Below are 23,043 nucleotides of genomic sequence, written 5' to 3' on the forward strand. Positions count from 1 at the left end.
TATATTATATGTTATATATAATATATATTACATATATATTATATAATATATAATATATATTATATATGTAATATATTATATATATTATATATATAATATATATATATATTTTTTGAGATGGAGTCTCTCTCTGTCATCCAGGCTGGAGTGCAGTGGTGCGATCTTGGCTCACTGCAACCTCTGTCTCCTGTTCAAGCAATTCTCCTGCCTCAGCCTCCCAAGTAGTTGGGATTACAGGCACGTGCCAACACGCCTGGCTAATTTTTTATATTTTTAGTAGAGACAGGGTTTCACCGTGTTAGCCAGGATGGTCTCGATCTCCTGACCTCATGACCTGCCCGCCTTGGCCTCCCAAAGTGCTGGGATTATAGGCATGAACCACTGCTCCCGGCCTAATTATTATATTTTTATAACAAGAAGTGCAAGTGTTCTATTCTACCCTTCCCTTATTAGTCTCGTTTCACAACATTTTCTCAAATATTCTTTATGGGTTTTCCCCATCCAGGGTGCACTTTAGAATCACCTTAAGTTCCAGTAAAGATCATTTTGTCAAGTTACAATAAAAATTCCTTTTTTGTCAATAAGGAGCACATGTGAAAATTAATTTGGGGACTGTTGATTTGTGAACTTATGATGTATCTCTCCAAATATTCAAGTCTTTCACATTCTACATGAAAGATTTTTTTTCCACTTAAATGCTTCACATTTATTGGGTAATATTTTAACGATATTTTATGCCACTTGTTAGTATAAAAATAATGAATTTACCTTATTTTCTGAACCAAAAAATCAACATACATGGATAAGATTTTTTTGTGTGTGCTTCTAAGTATCAAAGACATTTTAGGAGGTGTGTTTGTATGCTGAAATGTGAGAATTTCTGAGCATTTCTGTGGTTAAGAGGTTGATAAGCTGGGAATGTTTGCAATTGGAATGGTATTGAACAAATCCCAAAGGTATGCTCTCCAAGCCCAAAGTGGCCAGCACAGTGTCCTCCAACATGGCAGACACTCGATACTTACAGGTGGCCTCACATTGGTGTGTTGGCAGACACTTAGAGTCTAATGTTGGCAAATCCAAAATAAGGGATTAAAAGCAGTGACTCACACTGGTACAAATATCAGACTCTTGAACCTATAGATTTGCCCAGTTTTCTCAGCAATTCTCAAGCGTGTGTGTGTGTGTGTGTGTGTGTGTGTGTGTGTGTCTATGGGCGTGTATGTGTAATTCATTTCCCCACTGGGTTTTGAGTTCCTTGAGGTTAGGAATTTAATCCTACCCTTCTAGAGCCCCATACAGTGCCCAGCAGAGTGCTGAACTCAGAAGGTGTGCTCAGTAAATCATCGTTAAGTTGAGCGGAATTGTCTCTTACTACTATCATTGTCAACAGTGCAATCAGTAATCAGCAGCTGGGAAGGCTTCCTCCGGGCAGCCCTCTGTGCTGGCTCTCAGGGAAAGTTACGCCAGGCTCAAAAGCCCTATTCTCTGCCTGCATGCTGCCTAAGAAGAAGCACTTGCTGCACACCAAGGAAGAGCTATATAGACAATGTCAGTACCTAAGACGGTTAGAGCCAAAAGGGGCCTAGATTATCCTAAGTGAAATGACTCAAACAGAAAGCAAAAAACCACTTGTTCTTACAAGTGAGAGCTAAACAATGGCTCTGCATGGACATACAGAGAATAATGGACACTGTAGACTCTAATAGGTGGGAGGGGGGAGGCAGAAGAGGGATGAAATACTGCCTATTGGATACGATGTACACTATTTAGGTGATGGGTACATTAAAAGCACAGAATTCACCATTACACAATAGATCCAGGAAACATAACTGCACTTGTACCCCTAAATCTATAAAAATAAAAATTAAAAACACTTGTACCTCTAAATCTATAAAAGTAAAAATTAAAAAAAAAAAAATCCCAAATTGGCTGGGCACGGTGGTTCATGCCTATAATCCCAGCACTTTGGGAGGCCAAGGAAGGCGGATCACCTGAGGTAGGGAGTTTGAGACCAGCCTGACCAACATGGAGAAACCCGGTCTCTACTAAAAATGCAAAATCAGCCAGGCATGGTGGCACATGTTTGTAATCCCAGCTACTTGGAAGGCTGAGGCAGAAGAATCGCTTGACCCAGGAGGCGGAGGTTGCGGTGAGCTGAGATTGCGCCATTGTACTCCAGCCTGGGCAACAAGAGCGAAACTCAGTCTCAAAAAAAAAAAAAAAAAGACAGAAAAAAAGAAAAAAAAAAACCCATATCAGAATATCTGAGTGCAAAAAACCCAAAAAACAAACAAAACCCACCACCAACAAAAGGGGCCCAGGTGATCATGCAGGCTAGCTCTTCACTTTACCTGGGAGGACACCGAGGCCCAAAGGAGATGAACAACTTGACTCCAAGTCAGTGAACTCATTGGCAGAAGAGATCAGGGCAGGTCTAAACGTGATGTGGTGGCCTTTAAGCAGGGTTTGGAAATTGGGAATAACTTTGTTTTGGGAGAGAAGAAGGGAAAGGATATTCGGGGAAGGCGATAGTAAGTGAAGAGGTTTGGAGGTAGGAGTAAGTAAGTTGCTGGTGGTGAGCAGCAATGGACGGTCAGTTGGTGGAGGAGGCTGCTGGTAGACCCCTGTAGGGTCCATGTGATCTGAAGAACCGGGGGAAGAGAGTCTTGCTGCTGTCCATCACAGGGGCAATGACGCAGTGTATCATGACAGTTCACTGACTTTGAGTCAAATTGTTCATCTCCCTGGTCCTCAGTGTCCTGAGAGTATGAAAAGTCAAGTGGTCAGAGTGAGTGCCCTGACCAGGACGATGGCCAGAAAGGGCTGGTGCCAACATCAATAGCAATGCTCTGGGTACAGGGCTGGCTGTGCACGGGTGCAGGAGGGAGGTGAGGAGAGTCTTCCCCAGGGGCTGGGAAACTAGGGCAAGTGCTCTGGGAAAACTAGGAAACAAGGCAGCGTGGAATCAGGTGCTAAATTGTGCGGCACAGACTGAGTGCTAAGAGGGAGGCCAGAGAAGAAGAGAGGGTTTGGAGTCATCAGGAAGGCATCCTGAATGAGGGGGATTTTGAGCAGAACTTTCAAAAAAGAACAGCACTCAGATAGGAGGGGGTCCTATGTATATTCATCATGCTTTTTATTTTCTGGGTTTTATCATGCTTTCACATCCTGGAGCCTTGCTAATTCTGGAGAGAATGCTCTTCCCAGGGCTAGCAAATTCCTAGAGAGATAGTAAACAACTTGCCAGTGAACACACCTTCTGTACACAAACTAACGAATCCAGAGCCCATTCCCCCAATCACCTCGTTTATCTACTCTCACACACCAAACCAAAATTCCCCCTGCCCTAAATCACCCCAGGGCCAGCTACCAGACAGCTAGGGATCACCCCTGTGGCACAGAGCCTGCTGACACTATGCAATCAAGCCAGTCCTAAGTTGTTCAAACTTGCTCACCTGCATACCCATTCCTTCCTGCAGAACCCACAATTAAGGCTCCAGGCCATGCCTTCCTCTTCCTGATGACCCTGGTGTTTCCTCACAGAGCCCTCTGTGGCATGGCCTGGAGTCCCTCCTCTTGGGAACTGTGAGTAATAAACTTTCTTCAATGGCATTGATCTCCCTGTGTCATCACTCGGTCGTGTCTATAAATTTTTTTTTTCTTTTTTTGAGGTGGAGTCTTAACTCTGTCACCCAGGCCAGAGTGCAGTGGTGTGATCTCAGCTCACTGCAACCTCTGCCTCCCAGGTTCAAGTGATTCTCCTGCCTCAGCCTTCCATGTAGCTGAGATTACAGTTGCCCGACACCATGCCAGGCTAATTTGTTTATTTTTAGTATAGACGGGGTTTCACCATGTTAGCCAGGCTGGTCTCGAACTCCTGACCTCAAGTGATCTGCCCATCTCAGCCTCCCAAAGCCCTGGGATTACAGGAGTTAGCCACCATGCCCAGCCATATCTATGAATTGAGACCTAGATACAATAAAAATACCAGGAAAGGGAGCGGCCTTCTGTTTTGGAGCAGCTGGTGCAGAGGAATGTGCATGGACTTTGCAGGCAGACACAGTGAAGGGGAGATCCCTCCCCTCCTTTCCTTTGACCTCCCCGTCCTGCCATCCTCCCTTCCACATCTCTCACTTTCTGTCATTGTGCAGTAGCTTCCTGCTCTGTTTTCCTTTGAGTGGCCCAGCCAAAAGTCCAGTGTTGTTTACGGTTGCTTGGAGTTTGGGGCTTAAGCCAGTTAATGAACTCTCCCCATGTGACTAGCCCTTTCCAGCCTTATTCTCAATTATGTTATAATGCTTTTCCTGCTATTAAGGAATTTTAGGCACCTCTAAAGCCAATAGGGAAGATAATTTGGGAGCTGGGAATGGGTGGATTGGGAGAACTTTTCCGAAACTTCTAAAATTGCAGTCATCGGCAGGGGCCAGGTAAGGCTCACAAAATGCCAAATTTTGCTTTATTTATTTATTTATTTTATTGTACTTTAAGTTCTAGGATACATGTGCACAACGTGCAGGTTTGTTACATAGGTATACATGTGCCATGTTGGTGTGCTGCACCCATTAACTCGTCATTTACATTAGGTATATCTCCTAATGCTATCCATTCCCCCTCCCCCAACCCCACGACAGGCCCTGGTGTGTGATGTTCCCCACCCCGTGTCCAAGTGTTCTCATTGTTCAATTCCCACCTATGAGTGAGAACATGCGATGTAAGGATCTAGAAGTAGAAATACCATTTGACCCAGCCATCCCATTACTGGGTATATACTCAAAGGGTTATAAATCATGCTGCTATAAAGACACATGCACACGTATGTTTATTGAGGCAGTATTCACAACAGCAAAGACTTGGAACCAACCCAAATGTCCACCAATGTTAGACTGGATTAAGAAAATGTGGCACATATACACCATGGAATATTATGCAGCCATAAAAAAGGATGAGTTAATATCCTTTGTAGGGACATGGATGAAGTTGGAAACCATCATTCTGAGCAAACTATCGCAAGGACAAATTTTGCTTTTAAAAGAGAGGGGTGAGAGCTGAGCAGCCCAGGGTAAACTTTTGCTTTCTTCTTTATTGTAGTCTGACCTAAACAATGCTTGCAGTGTCTCGGTATACCTGGAGTCTTGGTTAATTACCAAGGGACTGCCCTGGGCCTGCTAACCATAGGTTGGATGGGGCAGGAGACAGAAGGAGGAATAGTATTAAGAGTTGGGACACCTTGATTCCGGTCCACACTCTGCCCTGATAAGCTTCTATGACCCTGGACCTCAGTTTCTTCCTCCATAAAATAGAAGGGTAGAACCAGATGGATTCAAGGGCTTTTCTAGCTCTACGGTCTACAAATCTATGATGCAGAGAAGCGTCCCTCATCTGTGCCATCAGCCCTGACCCCGCTTCAGGCACGTGTTGTGACTCTTTACTCTTCATGGCAAAGGAAAATAAATGTCCCCTCATTGCTGTGCCCACCCTGGCATAGTCCCTGGGCAGGCTGGCTCTGTCTTGTCTCCCTGGGCAAACCGCACATCAGGCTGCAGGAACTCCATTGCAAAGCCTCAGGATGATTCCTCAGAGCCTCTGGGATAAGATATTGGTTTATTCCCTGGGATTACAGCAGGACTGGGGCAAGTGGCATGATACCCAGAGCTGAGTGTCCTGCCCAGGGAGGGGCTGCAGAGGGCAGCAGACATGCTTCTCGGAGCCAGTGCATACAACTCCCAGATACTGTGGGAGAATGCCAGTTTCCTTTCTTACATAACCTTTCATAACCTAGGAACAGTCCAGATTTTGGCTGCCTTTGCCCCAAGAGATGAATATATGCCCCCCTTTTCTTGGACACTTTCCTCCCTGCCTACGCCAATCCTACCCACCTTTGAGGCCCTACCCAACTCTGCCACTCCACAGCCTCCCTGCCCATCCAGCCTCCCCAAGGGTAGGCTGTTAATCCTAACCTTCTTCTACACCTCCCCCAGGACCTAGCAGAGCACAGAACTCATGGAGAGTAGAAATCTGTTGACCAATGAGATCATGCTGGGGAACGATTAACTCTGTGGTTAATTAACAACCTTTGTGCAGTCACAGCTGTGCCTGAGAAGAGTGAGCCCCTAGTCACAGCAGGGAGGGCTGGGGAGAGGCTTCAGGTTGACAGGCATGATCTCACTGGAGCCTCACATCAGCCCTATGGGGTGCATGGTGTCTTTTATAGACTGGGGCTCACAGAGGCAGGTGGCTGGTTCAGAGTCACAGAGCAGTCGTATGGACCCAGGTCCACCTGGTGTCATTATCCCTGTACCTACCACTGCACCACACTGCCTCCTGGAGCAAAGAGGTCCCTGCTTCCTGGCTGCCAGGTCCTCAGGGAGGTACCTGTTCCTGGTGTGAAGTAGACAGGAAAATGCATGCAGAAACGGAGGGGAAAGTAGTTGGGGAAGGGGTGAGGGGTAGCGTCAGGGACCCTGGCCTCTACTGCCTTCAGGCTGGTTCCCAAAGAGATGAAGGATTTTTGGGGGGGAAATGTGTATTTCTTAGGGAAAAGGCAGAACCTGAGCTTACCCCTTGGGAAATGGTTTTGCAAGAGCACACGTAGATGGGCATCTACACACATGCAATGCACACATGCATGCACACACATGCACACACATATGCCTCCACACCCAGAGCCACAGCAGCCACCGTGGCCCTCCCCCACCAAACTCTGCTTTCCCTCCTACCCTATATGTGCAATCTTGTGAAAACTCCACCACTCTTAAGGTTAATAAGGCTCATTTGCTTAAGATAGCACCTGTTTCTATGGTGACTCCTGCCACCCAGAATCTGTTCAACTGAGACAAGAAAACAGTGACTTCCATCCTCTTTGAAAGGAAAAAGCCAATTCTTAGTCAAAGGCTTGATGGGCCAGCAGCCCAGGGAGCTCTGGGCATCTGTCCTTCTACCCTGTTGAAGTCCCTTCCTGCTGCCCCTCCCCCCACCTCCCAGCATCTCCAGATTCTTCCCAAACGCTCTGGACTGTGGGTTCCTCCTCCTCATCTCTCTGCGAAGCAACAGAACCCGCTGCAGGAGGAGGGCGTTGCTCTCTCCTGACTCTGGGCCACTGGCTCATTTGCCCCTCAGTCTCTGATCTCTCCACACCAGCTCCACCGTGGCCTTTCTGGGTGGAGGTTGCCAGGGGAGCCCCAAGAAGCCCCTGGGCCTTCCCACACATCCCCACTACCCCCATGCCAAGCCTGTCTCTCACCCGGCACTCCTGGATTCCCCCAACACGTCTCCTGCCATGGGGCTCGTCCTTCTCCAGTTTCTGCACAAAGCTCCCAGCTGACTCCTTCTCCTAAAATGAGAGCTGTTCGGGCCTCGCCCCTGCTCAAGGGCCCACTCTGGTCTTCTGTGGTCTGTAGCTGAGCTTTGCAACACTGACCTGACACTGGTTCCAACCACGGGTGACAGATCACTAGAGAAGTAAGTTCCCAGGCAGGTGTTGCTAATAATAAAGCTCCAGTGAGTGATTTACCTTCAAAAATAAATGAGAGTGGCTTCCACATTCTCCCTCTAATAACGCCACTCTCATCGGTGTCCCAAGACACTTTGTTACTGGGAGAGCAAGTGCTCAGGGAATCGTGGGGAACTTGGAGCTCGTTTTATGTGTTCTGAGGCCCAGGGGAGTGTGTTGTGCGTACGAACATTTTGGCAGAAAGAAAAGTCGAGGGCTACTTAGTGGAGGATCAAGTATGGAATTATAAACTATCAGAGCCTGGCGTTATCACCAAAATCTACCTCCCTGTTTCTGTTTGTAGGTGGGGTAATAGAGACCCACAGAGCGGCAGAGACTAGAGCAGCGTCACCAGCTAACAAGCGGCCCAGCATACATGTCTTTCCCATCCTGGCCCCAAGCTCTTTCTGGAATATCACTCAGTCTCCTGCTTAGCAGAGCAGACCCCTCATGGCCTCCAAGGCCCTGTACCGTGAGACCTCCCTGCCTCTCCTCACTCTCCTCCCAGGATGGTGCTCTGTTTTAGGTGGGCTGGGGTTAAGCTTGTTTATAAAGTCACAGCACCTGAGGGCCAATCTAATCCGACCTCTTGCCCAATCTCTGGCAGACGACTTCTTGAATATCTCCAGACACAACACACTCAGCCCCTGAAGACACAGCAGCCCTTTGGCTGCAAATACCATGTTCGTATCCCAGAGCCAGGCCACCTGTCTTGGCCTCTCCTGGGAGTTCCAGGCACATTTCAGTCTCTCACTTAAAATCTAAAAGGCACCTCTGGCTGGGCACGGTGGCTCATACCTGTAATCCCAGCACTTTGAGAGGCTGAGGTGGGCAGACCTGAGATCAGGAGTTCAAGATCAGCTTGGCCAACATGGTGAAGCCCCATCTCTACTAAAAATACAAAAATTAGCCAAGTGTGGTGCTGTGGGCTTGTAATCCCAGCTACTAGGGAGGCTGAGGCGGGAGAATCGCTTGAACCCGGGAAGCAGGGGTTGCAGTGAGCCGAGATGGCGACACTGCACTCTAGACTGGGCAACAGAGCGAGACTCCATCTAAAAAATAATAATTAAAAACATAAAAAAATTAAAATAAAATAAAAGGCATCTCTGAGTGAACATGTCTAAGACAGAGCTTGAGACTCCCCCTTGTCTCCTCACCTGCCAAGCCTCCAGTATCCTCATCTCAGTAAAGGGCACCATTGTTCACTCAGGCCCCAGAGCCAGGGGTCATCCTCGCACCATCCTTCACCCTCCATGTCTAATTCATTGGCACGTCCTGTTGGCTCTCAACCTCACAACGAGTTCTGGGGCTGCTCTCTCCATGGCCATGGCTCTTGCCTTGGTGCAAGTCACCGTCATCCCTCTCAAAGGAGCAAAATGGTCTCTTACAGCTGTCTTGGGCCACTCCACATAGCAGTCAGACAGATCTTTTAAAAGTGCAAGGCAGGGGCTGGGTATGGTGGCTCACATCTGCAATCTCAGCACTTTGGGAGCCCGAGGTGGGAGGATTGCTTGAGGCCAATGGTTCAAGAGCAACCTGGGCAACATAGTGAGGCCCTACATCTATAAAAAATAAAAGTCAATAGCTAGGCCTGGTGGTGTGCACCTGTAGTCCTAGCTACTTAGGAGGCTGAGGCAGGAGGATGACTTGGGCCCAGGAGTTGGAGGCTGCAGTGAGCTATGATTGCACCACTGTACTCCACCCTGGGCAACAGAATCAGACCCTGTCTCCTGAAAACAACAACAAAAATGCAAGGCAGTTTTTACCCCTTGCTGGAAGTCCTCCCATAGTCTGTGTGCCAGACTCCTTGCCCAGGCCTGGATAAAGACCCGACATTGGCGGTTCTCAACCCCAGATGCACATTTTTTCTTTCTTTCTTTCTTTTTTATTGTCATAAGGTCACTTAACATGAGATCCACCCTCTTTAGAGTTTTTAAGTGTACAGTATGGTACTACTAACTATAGGTACCGTGTTGTACAGCACATCTCCAGGACTTAATCATCTTGCATTACGGAAACTTTACACCCATTGAACAGTGATGCCCCATTTCCTCCTCCCTTCCCCCAGATGCATATTCACATCCTCTGAGGAGCCTTAAAGATAAGGATGCCTGTGCTCCACCCCCACAGATTCTGATTTAACTGGTCTGGGCCCAGCTTCCCCAGTGATTCTAACAAACAGTTAGAACCACCATCCTTCCTGGTCTCCCTTGCTGCCTCATGACCTCATCTCTTCCACGCTGCCCCGTGACCATCCTGCTCCAGCCACACCGGTCCCCATCTGATTCTGGAACATGCCAGCTCCTTCCTGCTATTCCCTCGGCCCGGCTGCCCTGTCCTCACGGGTTTGCCTGGTGAATTCCCACTCTGCTCACAGGTTTCCTTCTCTGGGGAACTTTCCCCCCACCCTCCGTCTCATCTCCATGGTTCTCAGGACTCAACTCCATCCTAACACTCCCCACTCTATAATGGAGTCATTGATTTTTCTCCTCTGCTCCCCTCACCAGACAGGGAGCTCCTTAACAGAAAGGATGTGATTGCATACAGGTCAGCACAGAGGACTTTTAGGGCAGGTGAGCTACTCTGCATGGTACTATCATGGTGGATACATGTCATTATGCATTTGTCCAAACCTATACAACATGCAACATCAAGAGTGAACCCTAATGTAAACTATGGACTTTGGGTGATAATAATGTAGGTTCATGGATTGTTAGTGATCGCCAGTGTTTTGTTTTGTTTTGAGACCGAGTTTTGCTCTTGTTGCCCAGGCTGGAGTACAATGGCATGATCTTGGCTCGCTGCAACCTCCATGTCCCGGGTTCAAGCGATTCTCTTGCCTCAGCCTCCTGAGTAGCTGGGATTACAGGTATGCGCCACCATGCCCGTGTAATTTTGTATTTTTAATAGAGACAGAGTTTCTCCATGTTGGCCCGGCTGTTCTTAAACTGCCAACCTCAGGTGATCCTCCCACCTTGGCCTCCCAAAGTGCTGGGATTACAGGCATGAGCCACCACGCCCGGCCATGATTGCCAGCATAAAGTTCATCAATTATAACAAACATACCACTCTGGTGCCAGATGTTGATAGTGGAGGAGGCTTGGAACAGGCAGCAGGTATATGGAAACACTCTGTACTCTGCTCTCTTTTGCTACGAACGTAAAATGCTCTAAAAAATAAAGTCTCTTTTAAAAAAAAAAAAATGTAAAAAAAGAAGGGATTTGATTGCATAAACTTTTTGATCTGCAGTGCCTGAATGAAACCTATTGCCTCAAATGTGCTAAGTACATGCTGAATGAATGAATGAATGAATGAGGGGTCCGACAGATGCACAGAAAGGAGAGGTATAACTCTTCAATGGTCTAAAACCTTTACTTTTATTGATGTGGCCTAAGATGATATTAACTGTCTTAACTCTCGCACTGTGGCTTGACATTCTATTATTAGCTTAAAATTTAGATTAAAATTAGCTTCAAAACTAGCTAAAACTCCTCTTGATCTTTTCCCCTCATGAACCTCTGACATGCCAGATCTTCCCCCTTCTGTATGTGTGCAACTGATTTAGAACCTAAATATAGAACTTTAGATTAATCCCTATTAAATTTAAATTTCTCAATGCAGGCACATCCTTTTGATTTGCCAAAATTAACTGTTTTGTGTTACCCATCATATTAGCTACTCCTTGAAACTTTGACCTAAAATTTGGTGAGCATGCTATCCATAAAGATACTGAACAAGGTAGCCGGGTGTGGTGGCTCACACCTGTAATCCCAGCACTTTGGGAGGCCGAGGCGGGCAGATCATCTGAGGTCAGGAGTTTGAGATCAGCCTGGCCAACATGGTGAAACCCTATCTCTATAAAAAATACAAAAATTAGCCAGGTGTGGTGGCATGCACCTGTAATCCCAGCTACTCAGGAGGCTGAGGCAGGAGAACTGCTTGAAGCCAGAAGGCGGAGGTTGCAGTGAGCCGAGACCATGCCACTACACTCCAGCCTGGGTGACAGAGCAAGACTCTGTCTCAAAAAAAAAAAAAAGATATAAAAAAGGTGAGGCACTCAGGCCAGAATCTTGCAGAATGTCACCAGGGACCAACTTGAAGATTGGTGCTAATTCATTTGTCACCTCTTCAGGAATGATTTGTTAACAAGTCACAAACTCTCATCTAACACAACAGTCATTGAAGCAACATCTCTCCCCCTTGGCCAAAAGGTTACCACAATTGACTTGTTCTAATGCCTGGCTCAGCCAAGCTGTACTGTGCTTACTGACAGCATCTTCCTGGTCCAAGGGGTCAGTGCATTTCCCAACAAAGAAATCTGAGTGGTCAGGCATGATTTGTTTTTGGTGAATCTATGCTGACTCCTAATGTGCACTGTTTTCTTTTCTATATTGTCTCAGACCATCTGCTTATTAAACTGTTTTTGAATTTCGATGTTTTGATGAGGACTGATATTACACTTACCAGCCTAAATTTGGGAATCCACATTTTCCTTCTCTATTTCTGGAAATGATTTCGTGATTGCAAATCTAAGCTCTTTCTGGACCTTGGAGGTGTAATTCATTTAGCAATCTCAATTCATTTAAAGCAATGGCATGTTTGTGGATTGCAGAAGGGTTTTTTGTAAGAGGGGGCAGAGCAGGTAATAGTCCGCAGAGGCCTAGAAGGTTTGAGCAGGTCTGAGACACTACAAGCAGATCAGCAGGAGAACAAAAGGGTTGTGGGGCAGGCACGGCTCAGAGCCTCAAAGGTCTTGAATAACACACTGGGGAGAGGGATCTCTGTCCTGAGATACTGGGGAATCACTGCAGTTCTTCAAATAGGAAAGCAATATGATCCTATTTAGATTTTAGAAAAATCATCCCATGAAGGAAAGATTCACATTTTTGTAGATGGTGAGATTATAGGAGGGGAACCTCTTAGTAGATGTTTGCAATAACAATCTAGAGACATCTACAACAATCAAGGGCCTCAATTAACTCACTCATCTTGTCTTTTAATTTATGTTCATGATGCTTTTCTTCTACCGCATTCAAATGTTGAGCTTTTAATTACGCTGTTCCTTTCCTGAAATGCAATTGCTTGTATCCTCTGACTTTTCCAGGCCTGCTCATAATTTCAAGGCCCAGGTCAACTCTTACCTACATTGTGAAGTCATCACAGAGTGACGCCACCCCATCCATACATCCGTCCACCTACCAAACCTCCACCTCCATCCATTCATCCATCCATCCACCCACCCAATCTCTATCCATCCATCCACCCATCCATCCATCCATCCACCCACCCAACTTCTGTCCACCTATCCATTCATCCACCTACTCAACCTCTATCCATTCATTCATCCATCCATCTATCCACTCACCTAACCAATGTCTATCCATCCATCCATCCACCTACCTACCTAATCTTTATCCCACCCACCTATTCAACCTCCATCTATCCCTCTATCCATTCACCTACTCACTTCTATTCACCCATTCACCCATCTCTTCCTTCATTCTTTATTCATTCATTCATTTCTTCATGCCTTCATTAATTCAACATTTACTGAGGGCACTTAATGTTCTGGGCTAAGTGCTAAGAACATAAGACACATTTCTGCTCTCCGGGAACTCATGGTCTAAGAGGGAAAAGAGACTCATAAAGAATAATGGGGCACTAATTGAGGTTTAACTGAGTGTGGCAGCAGCACAGCAGGACTGACTAACTCAGTCTGGGGGTGGTAGAGCAAGCCTTTCAGCAGGGGTGACATCTGAGCTGGGCCTTGAAGTAGGAGGAGTTGCCTCACCGAGAAGAGGAGGGTGCTCCCAATTCCCACAGCAATTTGAGTCTAAAAAGCCCACTTGGAGTTGACTAAACCACTGAGTATTGCTCTTTCATTATCTCCTATATGTTGGCCTTGTCTTTCCAACTGGGCAGCAGAAAAACCACATTTTAAATCCCTAACGTGTACTCATCAGATTTGATTTAATTTGATTTTTATTTATTGTATTTTATGAGTAGCCACAGTGCCGAGAGCAGGGTGGGTCAAACAATCAATCCTAACAGCTACCGGCTAAGTCTGATGCCCACTGGTGGCTTCTCTCCTTCAAGGTCTTTAAAGCGATAACCACACAGGCAGCTCATTCTCCTGGCCAGACCTTGTCCTGCCTCTTGGGAGTGACATACGTTTTGTACCATCGAAGGCTCGACTTTCTAAGCTTCCTATGGAGGATTAAGGGTGGTAAAGGATGGAAGGAGGAGAGAGCCAGCATATACATAGCAACTACTAAGCGCCAGGTGCTGAGTGCTGGGTGTTTCACAAATGTTATCTCGTTAAATCCTCAACATTCCTGCGAGGTCGACTTTAGTTTCCTCTTATACAGACAAGGAAACAGATTCAGGGAGGTAAACAATTTGCTCATAGTAAGTAGAGAATCAATCTCCTGCATCCACACTACACTTGGAGCCCCGGTCCAGAGCTGTGCATGGCTGAGGCAGGTGTGGCTAGAGGTAGAGGTGCCACCAATCTCAAACCAAACTGCTTTACACCAGCATCACCACCTCTGAGCCCCCATACATGGCCCTGATATAAGCTGTCACCTGGGCTGGGCCTAGGTAGTGGGTGTGGAACCCATTTAGGCTCTGGAATAGCAATATGGCCTCATGAGTAGGGATGTAGGTTTGGGGCTCCAATCTCAGGCAGCCACTTGCTAGCTGTGACATCTTGGGCAAGTTGCTTACCCACTCTGGGCCTCAATTTCTTATCTCCATTGCCTCCCTCTGAGGACTACATGAGGTGCTTATGTAAAGCACAGCACTTGGCATCACTTGCTAAGTGCATCAATGATGTTTTTCTTATTTTCCTTCTTCCTCTTCCCTCTCTCCTTTTCCTCCTCCTTTTTATTCTCTCTTCTTTAGTTATTGTTGTTGTTAATATGTTCTATGGATATGAGCTATAAGAAGAGTATCTGTGGCCAGGACAGACAATATGCCAGGTGGAGACACTGTTGGAGATGCCAAGGGGCACACCTTACAGGTCACCTGCACCAGCCTTCTACTCAGTGGGAAAATTTCCTGGGTTGCCCATGGATAATTACTGTCATTAATAAAGGCCTGCTCCTCAGTGGGATATATGCTTAGTTCTTGCGCAGTTCAAATTCTTAGAAAGTTCTTCCTCATAAGGGACCAAAATGTGCTTCCTTGGAAAACATCCCCCACTGGTCCTGATTCCACCTGGTGGAGTCCAGCAAGATCTCTTCTGTTTTCCAGTGAGATTTCCTCAACTCTTTAAAGGCCATTCCTTCTCATGTGTCTGTAGTTGTTCCAATAGGCTAGCCTTTCCTACTTCTTTCTGCTGCTGCTGACCTGATGTGGTTTCTACAGAACCTGACCATTCAGGTTGCTTTCCTATGCTGGTCACTATCCCTCTTAAATTACTGCAGCCAGAACAGAAAACATTATTCCAGTGTGGCATAAACAATGCAAACAGATAGAACTTTCTAAGACCGAGGAAGGATCACCATGCTTCAAAGATGCTGCCCGCCCTCTCCCTCTCCCCTGCCCCGCCCCCAACCCCATTGCTTCCTAAGAGCCATCTGCTCAGGGGTGGGTGTCTGAGGCTCAGAGGACAGTGAAAAGCCCAGATTCCTCATGTCAGGGCAAGGGTGGATTTGGGCTGCTGGTCTTATACATTTTCTGGCTTTGCCCATGAAGGAGTGCCAGGAGCCACCAGCTGCCCCCTCAGAGCTGAGTTCAGAGTTGGGTGAGCGAGACTGTGCTGTTCCCTTCGGGGTGTCTCATGGAGGGGTGTGTGTGTGTGTGTGTGTGTGTGTGTGTGTGTGTGTGTGTGTGAGAGAGAGAGAGAGAGAGAGAGAGAGAGAGAGAGAAAGAGAAAGAAAGAGTGAGTTTTCTGCCTGATCCAGGAATTCTCCTGGATGGCAGAATTGGTTTCCATAACGACTTTCTGATATAAACATATTTGATAAAAATAAGTTAACAGTGGAGCTGTGGTGGAGCACAGAATCTCAGAGTGCTGAGAGAGAGAGAGAGAGAGAGAGAGAAAGAAACCTCCTAGAAGAACAGCATTTTCTTTCTCTTTCACCCCACCTAGTCAGCCTCTCTATACAAGCTTGCCATAAACCAACGAAAAAGCTTTGTTTACAATATTCCTGTATATACTGGCTCCCTTCCTGCATGTATACCTTATTCATATCCGCACTCTCTCTTTCTCTCTCTCTCTCTTTCTCCTTAGTTACCTGAAGCATTACAGTATGTATGGGATAATATGATAAATTCATTTCCAATTCACTGCATTATCCCTTGAATATTTTAATGACTCACTGAATGAAGTGAAAAAAAGCTATTTCAAATGAACAATTATGCTGCATTAGTCTAAGGGCTGATTATATTTAAACACTGCTCACATGGATAACAGGACACAGCGACCTCAGCATACGAGAGCTAATTTGGCTCTTATCTCCAAATAATTTCACATCGCAAATTACCATGAAAACCTAAAGGGCTTTAAAAACATTCATCAAAAGATAATATTCCTCTTTGTAGCAACATTTTATTTAAATTATTTTGAATGGGAGCAAAATCATCTCTGGGGCGGGACAATGACAGCAGAGTGGGACTGTGAGTGATAAGGAGATGGTGGGGCACTGGCTTCTGTTAAAAATAGAGGTGGGAAATGTTGGAGAGGAAGGGGCTGCAGCCCCAAATGTGGGCAGTGCACCATAGGCCTGGCTGTCACTTGCAGCCCAGCATCACACCTGGGCTGTGGCCTGGGATGGCTCCAGGGAGCCTGTTCTGGTTCAGGAGGTCACAGGGGATCCCTAAAGGTGGAATGATGGGACTGACCGAACACTCCCAGGCCCCAACATGCTTTGGTTTCCTCAAAAGCCAGTTGGGGTCATGTTAGGTCCTCCAGGCTGGGCCTGGACTCATCTAGTTTCAAAGGGCAAAAGGATGAGCTGTGTTGGGCACTGTCTAGAATTTTTACTTTGCAAAACTTGAGTCCAGTTGTCTAAGGGAATTTGCTAAATCATAAGCAGCTGCTATGGTCAGATGTCAAAGTTGGGGGTTGTAGGGGAGTTAATTACGTTTACCAAGGTCCCACTATTTTGTGTCAGAGCCTTAATCTCATTGAACGCTGGGAAATAGATATTATTATCACGCCCATTTTAATGATGAAGAAACTGAGCCTCAGAGGCTTCTCCTCTTTGCATATGTAATTTCGTTTTTCCTTGTCTCCACTCTGAAGAGTGAGGATTTCTGTCAGTTTCACAAAGGCAAAGCTGCAGTCTCAGAGAGGTCAAACAACTCACTCAGCAGTGGAACCGATCACTCAAGCACAAGTGTCCTGGCACGTGCTACCCACATAACTAGAAAGCAGGGAGCCATAATTCTTGCCCTGTTTATTGGATTTCCCATTATCTTATTCACCTAATGTACTTAGAGGTCCTTCCCACCTGGAAGCGGCAAAGCCTGGAACCTCCTCTAGTTCATCTGACCCAAAGTCCAAGCTCTTTCCCTTTCCCTTCAGGGTGGCCACATACAAGTCTGGTTAATAACCACCTGGTTTATGGCCACCTCCGTGCTGTCTCCATCAGCAAGCACTCTTTATGGCCCATAGATCTGAACCTACATGTTAGGAAGCCTAAGTCATGCCTTTTAGCTGCTTATTACTTAAAATGGATCCTCACGGTACAGGTCAAAGCATGCATGGGAAACTGCACAAATATCAGCGGCAAAACTGCAAATACAGCTCTAAAGAAAGAAGTCATTATTAATCCCATTTCCTTGGTTTGACCTCTTCATCTGAACTTGCAGGCCTGATAAAGATGGTTTATTCTGTTTGTTATCATTAGTGGGGTTCTGGATATATAGAAAATGAGATTATATCATTATTTTTATATCGATATATTTAAATTTCTACAGGCTGTGCCACTCCATTGATTAGGAACAAGGATACACGTGCCGCTTCCTGTAGTGCCTCTCTCTAGGGAGGCTTCTGCTCTTTGCATATGTAATTTCATTTTCCCTTGTCTCCACCCTGAAGAGTGAGGATTTCTGTCAGTTTCACAGAGGTGAAGTTGCAGTCTCAGAGGGGTCAAACAACTCGCTCAGCAGTGGAACCGATCACTCAAGCACAAGTGTCCTGGCACGTGCTACCCACATAACTAGAAAGCAGGGAGCTATAATTCTTGCCCTGTTTATTGGATTTCCCATTATCTTATTCACCTAAAGCACTTAGAAGCCCTTAGGAAAAAACCTCTAATTATGGAAAAATTTAACCCTGAAGAAAAGTAGACAAAATAATGACCCTTTAGAGACCCTTTTAATTCAACCCAGAATTGGTTGCATTTACAGTTGCCAAAGGTTGAGGGCACTGAATGAAAGGGAACCATGGACTTGCCAATTTCCTTTTCTTTCTTAAAACAAAAAAGATATTCAGGGCAAATTTTAGAATCATTGACGGTTTCTAGGAAGATTTTCTTTTTTGGAAGAAAAAAGATACTCTTGTCTCCTTAATTGTTCTTAGTGTTCTTTGTCACCAATCATGATATTCTTTGTGGAAAGTATTAATATATCATCTTCCTGTGTTCAATATTCCCATTAACAATAAAAAGTCTAATGAAAATATCTGCATGAAAAGCTCTGAACACTAATTTCAGAGACAAATAAAAGATGAACCAATAAGTGTTTCTTTGAAAATGAATGATGCAAATTAATTGATATCCTAATAAGCTTTCAGCATGAAGATTATTAGTTAGATGGAATCAGAACTGAAGATCATCTTTAAGGAAATGCTAAGGACACTGCAGTCGGGGAGAAAGATGTTATCTGTCAATGCTCAATTAGAAATCTCTCTTGCTCAATGAGAACCTTTCAAAGAGGGAGCCAAGTGAGACAGCATACCTTATGTATCTGTCTCTGCCTGTCCTAGCCTGGCTAGTTTGGAGACTGGAGCCTAGTCCTGTTCCTGAGTTGGTGGAAACCCACAGGTATAGGAAGTTCCACCCCGAGCCAACTTCTAGGGGTCTCGTAATACCATCACTGTGCTGCAGATTCCTTCCTTGGTCTCTGGAATAGAAGCCCTGTGAGGGCAGAGCCTTCCTCAATTTTGTTTGCGTTTGTGTCACCAGTGCTAACCTAGCTACCTGATTTACAGCAATCATAATAATATAACAGCAAGTAATGATGTAGAGCTTACTACGTGTTCTGGGTATTGTTCTGAGCAATTTCCTTAAAATAATTCGCTTAAGCTTCATAACAACAGTGTGAGGTAGGCATACTACTATCTCCAGCTTACCAGTGAGTATATTGAGACACAGAGAGGTTGAGCAACTAGCCCAAGATCACACAGCTAATAATGGTAGATTAGGAATTCAAACCACAGCAGTCTGGCTCCGGAGTCCTTGCTCTTAACCACTGTGCTATACTGGATAGTGTTCTATATATATTTCTTGAATTAAATGAACAAAGGGGTACCATGAATTAATGCCTGGTCCCTACTGCCAGGCATCTAACTTCTAGTTTTTATTTAAGTTATCCAAAGTTCCAGAGCTTCATCCTACTCCGTACTAAACCCTGCCAGCCCCTCTTTGGAGTGGAGGTTGGGGGTGCCACAGATATTTCTTGTATTTCTAAAAACTAGTTGCTGTCCTGTTTCAACCCAGATAGCCTGTCAAAAAATTGTCCCTACCGAAGGGCTCCTATGGCCGTGGCCTGATCAACCATCCAGTTAGACCCGGCCCCCTAATATCAGGGTCAGCTGAAGTTCCACCAAGTTTGCTTCTGTGGTCATTGTGAACCATAGGGCCATGGTCACTCTGTCTGCAGAGACTTTATGGCAGGCTTTCCTACTGAGGCTGCTTGGGTAATGATGGTATTTAGGGTATAGTATTATGGGGTCCAAAACACTTACCTAGTGTGTTTTATTTAACAAGATAGTATTCAGTGGGGACAGTTCCCTGGAAGCATCTGCCCATAAAGGATAGCTAGAACAAGAACTCTGGGAGTGAGCCAGGGGGTGGTGGAGGGAACCACAGAGATGAGGTCTTCCACGTTATAGACAGGGGGTAGTGGCTCCTTGTCTTAGTGGAGTTGATGGGAGAGACGTGATGTGAACTCAGGCCACATGGTGCGGCAGGAAAGGCGTGTGACTTGGGGTTAAGGGACGCGGATTGAAGACTCACCTCTCTAACCCACTAGCTAAGAGATGGCATCATTCAACCTCTCTGGGCTCTGCCTTCCCCATCTATTAAATGAGGATTATGTCTATTTCACAAAGTGGTGTTGAGTTTCAAGAGTTTTAAAAGTGCTTTTCACTTGAAAATTGCTCCACAAATGAGTGATGTTAAGAAAGACCAAGGCATCCCAGCTCTATGGTCTTCCTTCAATCTGCTCAACCCCTCTGGATGCTTGTTAAGCCAGAATGCCGTGTTCTCCCCAGACCGACCGAGGTGGAAGTTCTGCGGGTGGGGTAGTGCCTAGGCAGCTGCATTTTAACAAGCTCGTCTGCCAATTCGAATGCACGCAACTGTTTGAGACCCACTTAGCAGTGGTGAACACCAACACAAAGGAAGTACTCTGGGTTTGATCAGAGCCTTCACTTCCTCTGGTCGAGGTCTAGAATCTGAGACCTAAATGAATTTGGTTGACACCGTCTCTGTGGCTGGCGGAATTTTGGGGAAGGTGGGCAGGGCCAAGTAGATATCGCTGCCGCTTCCTGCTGAACACTCACAAGGGAAGCAGTGCAAATGTGACGGAAACCCAAGCCTCCTCCCGCCTGAGCGGGAAGGCTGAGGGCCGCACCCGGGCAGGTGGCACTGGTAAGCTCTGTGGCTTAGCAGCCTTGCCGGACAGCTGCCACCTGTCACCTGCCACCTGTTCTACTTCTAAGCTGGGCTGCTGAGGCTAAATTCATGTTCGTTGCACAGAGCTCCTGTAAGAGGTCCCTTCTGAGTATGGGGGTAAGGGGAGTGGAGGAGTCGGGGGTCTTCAGGCTTGGAAGAGAGGCAGCCTCATGGTCCCAAGTCCTCTCAATTCTGAAGTCATCCCATCCCTAACTGCTTTTGCACTCCGGCCTCAGGACTGCCGAGCAGAGCTCCCTAACAGGAAGCCCTGTGTGCCTGGGGTGGCTGTGAATGTGACCTTCAGAGCAATACTTCTCTCTTGAGTGTTTCACCCCTGAGACCGCTGGGGAGGCCTAAGTTCAGAAAATGACAATGCTCTAGCCTTGGGGGGTGAGGGGGAGATGCCAGTTCTTTCTCTTTGATGCCCATTGCTCCTCTTCCCTTCCTGATGGCTCAAACCTCCCAGCTCTGTCCCTTTGTGTGTTTACCCTGCTGTTTGGCCAGGGAAGTGTGTGGAGTAACAGAGGTGGCTCCAGCACTGCTCACGAAGCTGCTGCTTGGGTCTCCCTTGAGGAAGTCCCTTCCAGGGCTATAGGCAGGGCTGCCTCTAAGGATGGCTGTCCACCTGAGCTCCCTGGGAGGGGCCCTGGTCACTGGACCACCGGCTGGTTGCCAGGGTAACTACCCTCTCACCCCCCTACTCCCACCCAGTGGCTGTGAGAACCCTGCCTTGCTCAGGATAGTCAGAAGCTAGTTCAGATTTAAACCCCTTCGTCCACCCATAGTTCTAGAAGGAAAAACACAAACTCCTCATAGTTGCAGAATTGTCTGTTTTCCAAAGTGCTCTCGTAAGTCATTGGCTCATCACGACAATCACAGCAAGTCAGCAGCACATTTCCCATATTACACAGCAAGATGAAATGCCCAGAGGAGCCGACAGAGGTCACTGAGTTGGTAGCCAGCCAAGGTCCAAACTACATCCAAACTTTGTTTTTCTAGTTCTGAGTTCCCACTATCTTACAGAGTTGATGCCTTTGTATATACTCTTTGCAAAACCCATCTGCAGGTGTTCTAGGCACAGATTTGTGACTGTTTGAGGCTAGTGTGGGCCTCCCCAAAGAGCACTGCCAGGCACTCATAAACAAAAGGATTCAATAATCAAATGCAACTGGGAAATCAGTGTATATGATATAGAACATACTAGACTAGTAAAAGCTCCAAAAGCCCTTGAGTGAGAAACAGAATGAATTCAGTTCAACCCAGAGTATCCAAAACTTGTTTGGCAACGCAGCCTTTCCTTCCCACATAATGGCACAAACAAGCCACCAGATTTGAGGACCCTCCCTGAAGAGGGTGAGCCAGGCTCCTTCACAATTATCGTGATGACAAAGACACAAAGATGAGAGGCAGCCACGTGTTTCTGTACACAAAGAAAAGGAAGTTGCTGTGCGTCTCTCATGCCCCGTGCCCCATCACGGGGAGGAGCTCCAGGACTTCCCCTGGTCAGTTCTGCCACCTGCACGTCTCAGAATCCCCTCAGTGCCCCCAAATCCAGTGGTGTGCTGAAACCAATTGTTAACGTTTCAGAAACAGTGTGAGTCAGTTGTTAAATCATCAGGAGCTTGAAATTAAATCACCACTCCCGTGGTGGGAGTATTTATTTATACCATAAAAATCAGCAAACCCTAGAAATCAGGACTCTCCCCACCCTTCCAGAAAGCTGGGTTACCAGCATACCACTGGCCCTCGGACACTTTTTGAAATTGTTGGAAAACTTGGGAGGGCTCTGATAGCTGAGCGCTGGGCGAGATAGGACACAGAAGTCCTTGCTCCAACCCTCCTGGATGAGAGGTGGGGATTGCACTGAATGATAATCTTCCAGATACAACCCCAAATGAGTCAGAGAGTGCCTCTTGGCCTGCTTACCTTGATATCTGTTACCAGCCAGTGTCTCCAGAATCTCTGTCTGGGTTCTGCTCTGCTAGGGGCATCTGGATCCACCATCACCAGGATATAGGTTGCGCCCTGTAACACATATACCAAAAAGTAATGTAGCGTCATGGCTGAAATAGGAAAATACCACGGGGCAGACCTCCTTTTCCCGCCATTCCAGCTGAGAATGGCTGAGTAGCCCCTATGGCGTCCTATCCAGTTTATCCTTGCTCTTGTGACATCCCTCTCACATCACGTTTATTCTCAGAGAAATGGCATCTGTGAAGCAGACAGCAGGACTCATGGCTTCCTCTTTGTGAGGAAGAATAAATCCAACAAGATATATGTACCAAGCACCTGGGAGTTCCAAGCACTGTGCTGGGTGCCGTGGAGGAATCAAGGAAACCTAAAACAGGTCTCTGGTCCTCTCAAGAAGCATCCAGTGTAGTTGGAGTGACTTGTTTATCAATTCAACAAATACATGAGGACTTATTTTGTGTCAAGAATGGTACCTATCACAAAGAACACCAGGATTCATTCATCCCTTCAACAAGACTTTGCTGAACACCTACTATGTGCCAGAAGCTGCTCCAGGTGCCAGAAGGCAACAGGGCACAAGTCAGTAAGGTCCATACTTTCAGGAAGCTTTTGTTCTAGGTGAAAGACACAGATAATAAAAATAAATAAATAAGCAAGGGAACGTGTGAGTAGTGCTATGATGAAAATAAAACAGGGTGGGATGAGAGGTGGGAAGTGTTCTGGAAGGAAAAAAAT

The 23,043-nt window shown here is 46.4% G+C and overlaps 1 protein-coding gene across 1 annotated transcript in view; it reads right to left on the reverse strand.

The window, feature by feature from the left end:
- The window catches only part of PEBP4 (phosphatidylethanolamine binding protein 4), a 228,160-nt gene that overhangs the window by 81,756 nt on the left and 123,361 nt on the right, over positions 1–23,043 (reverse strand). Inside the window, 1 exon segment of the mRNA XM_058433407.1 lies at positions 22,264–22,362. Within this exon segment, the coding sequence (XP_058289390.1) occupies positions 22,264–22,362 (99 nt within the window).

The sequence above is a fragment of the Hylobates moloch genome, unplaced genomic scaffold, assembly GCF_009828535.3.
Source record: "Hylobates moloch isolate HMO894 unplaced genomic scaffold, HMol_V3 SCAFFOLD_22, whole genome shotgun sequence".
In the NCBI taxonomy this organism is placed as follows: Eukaryota; Metazoa; Chordata; class Mammalia; order Primates; family Hylobatidae; genus Hylobates; species Hylobates moloch.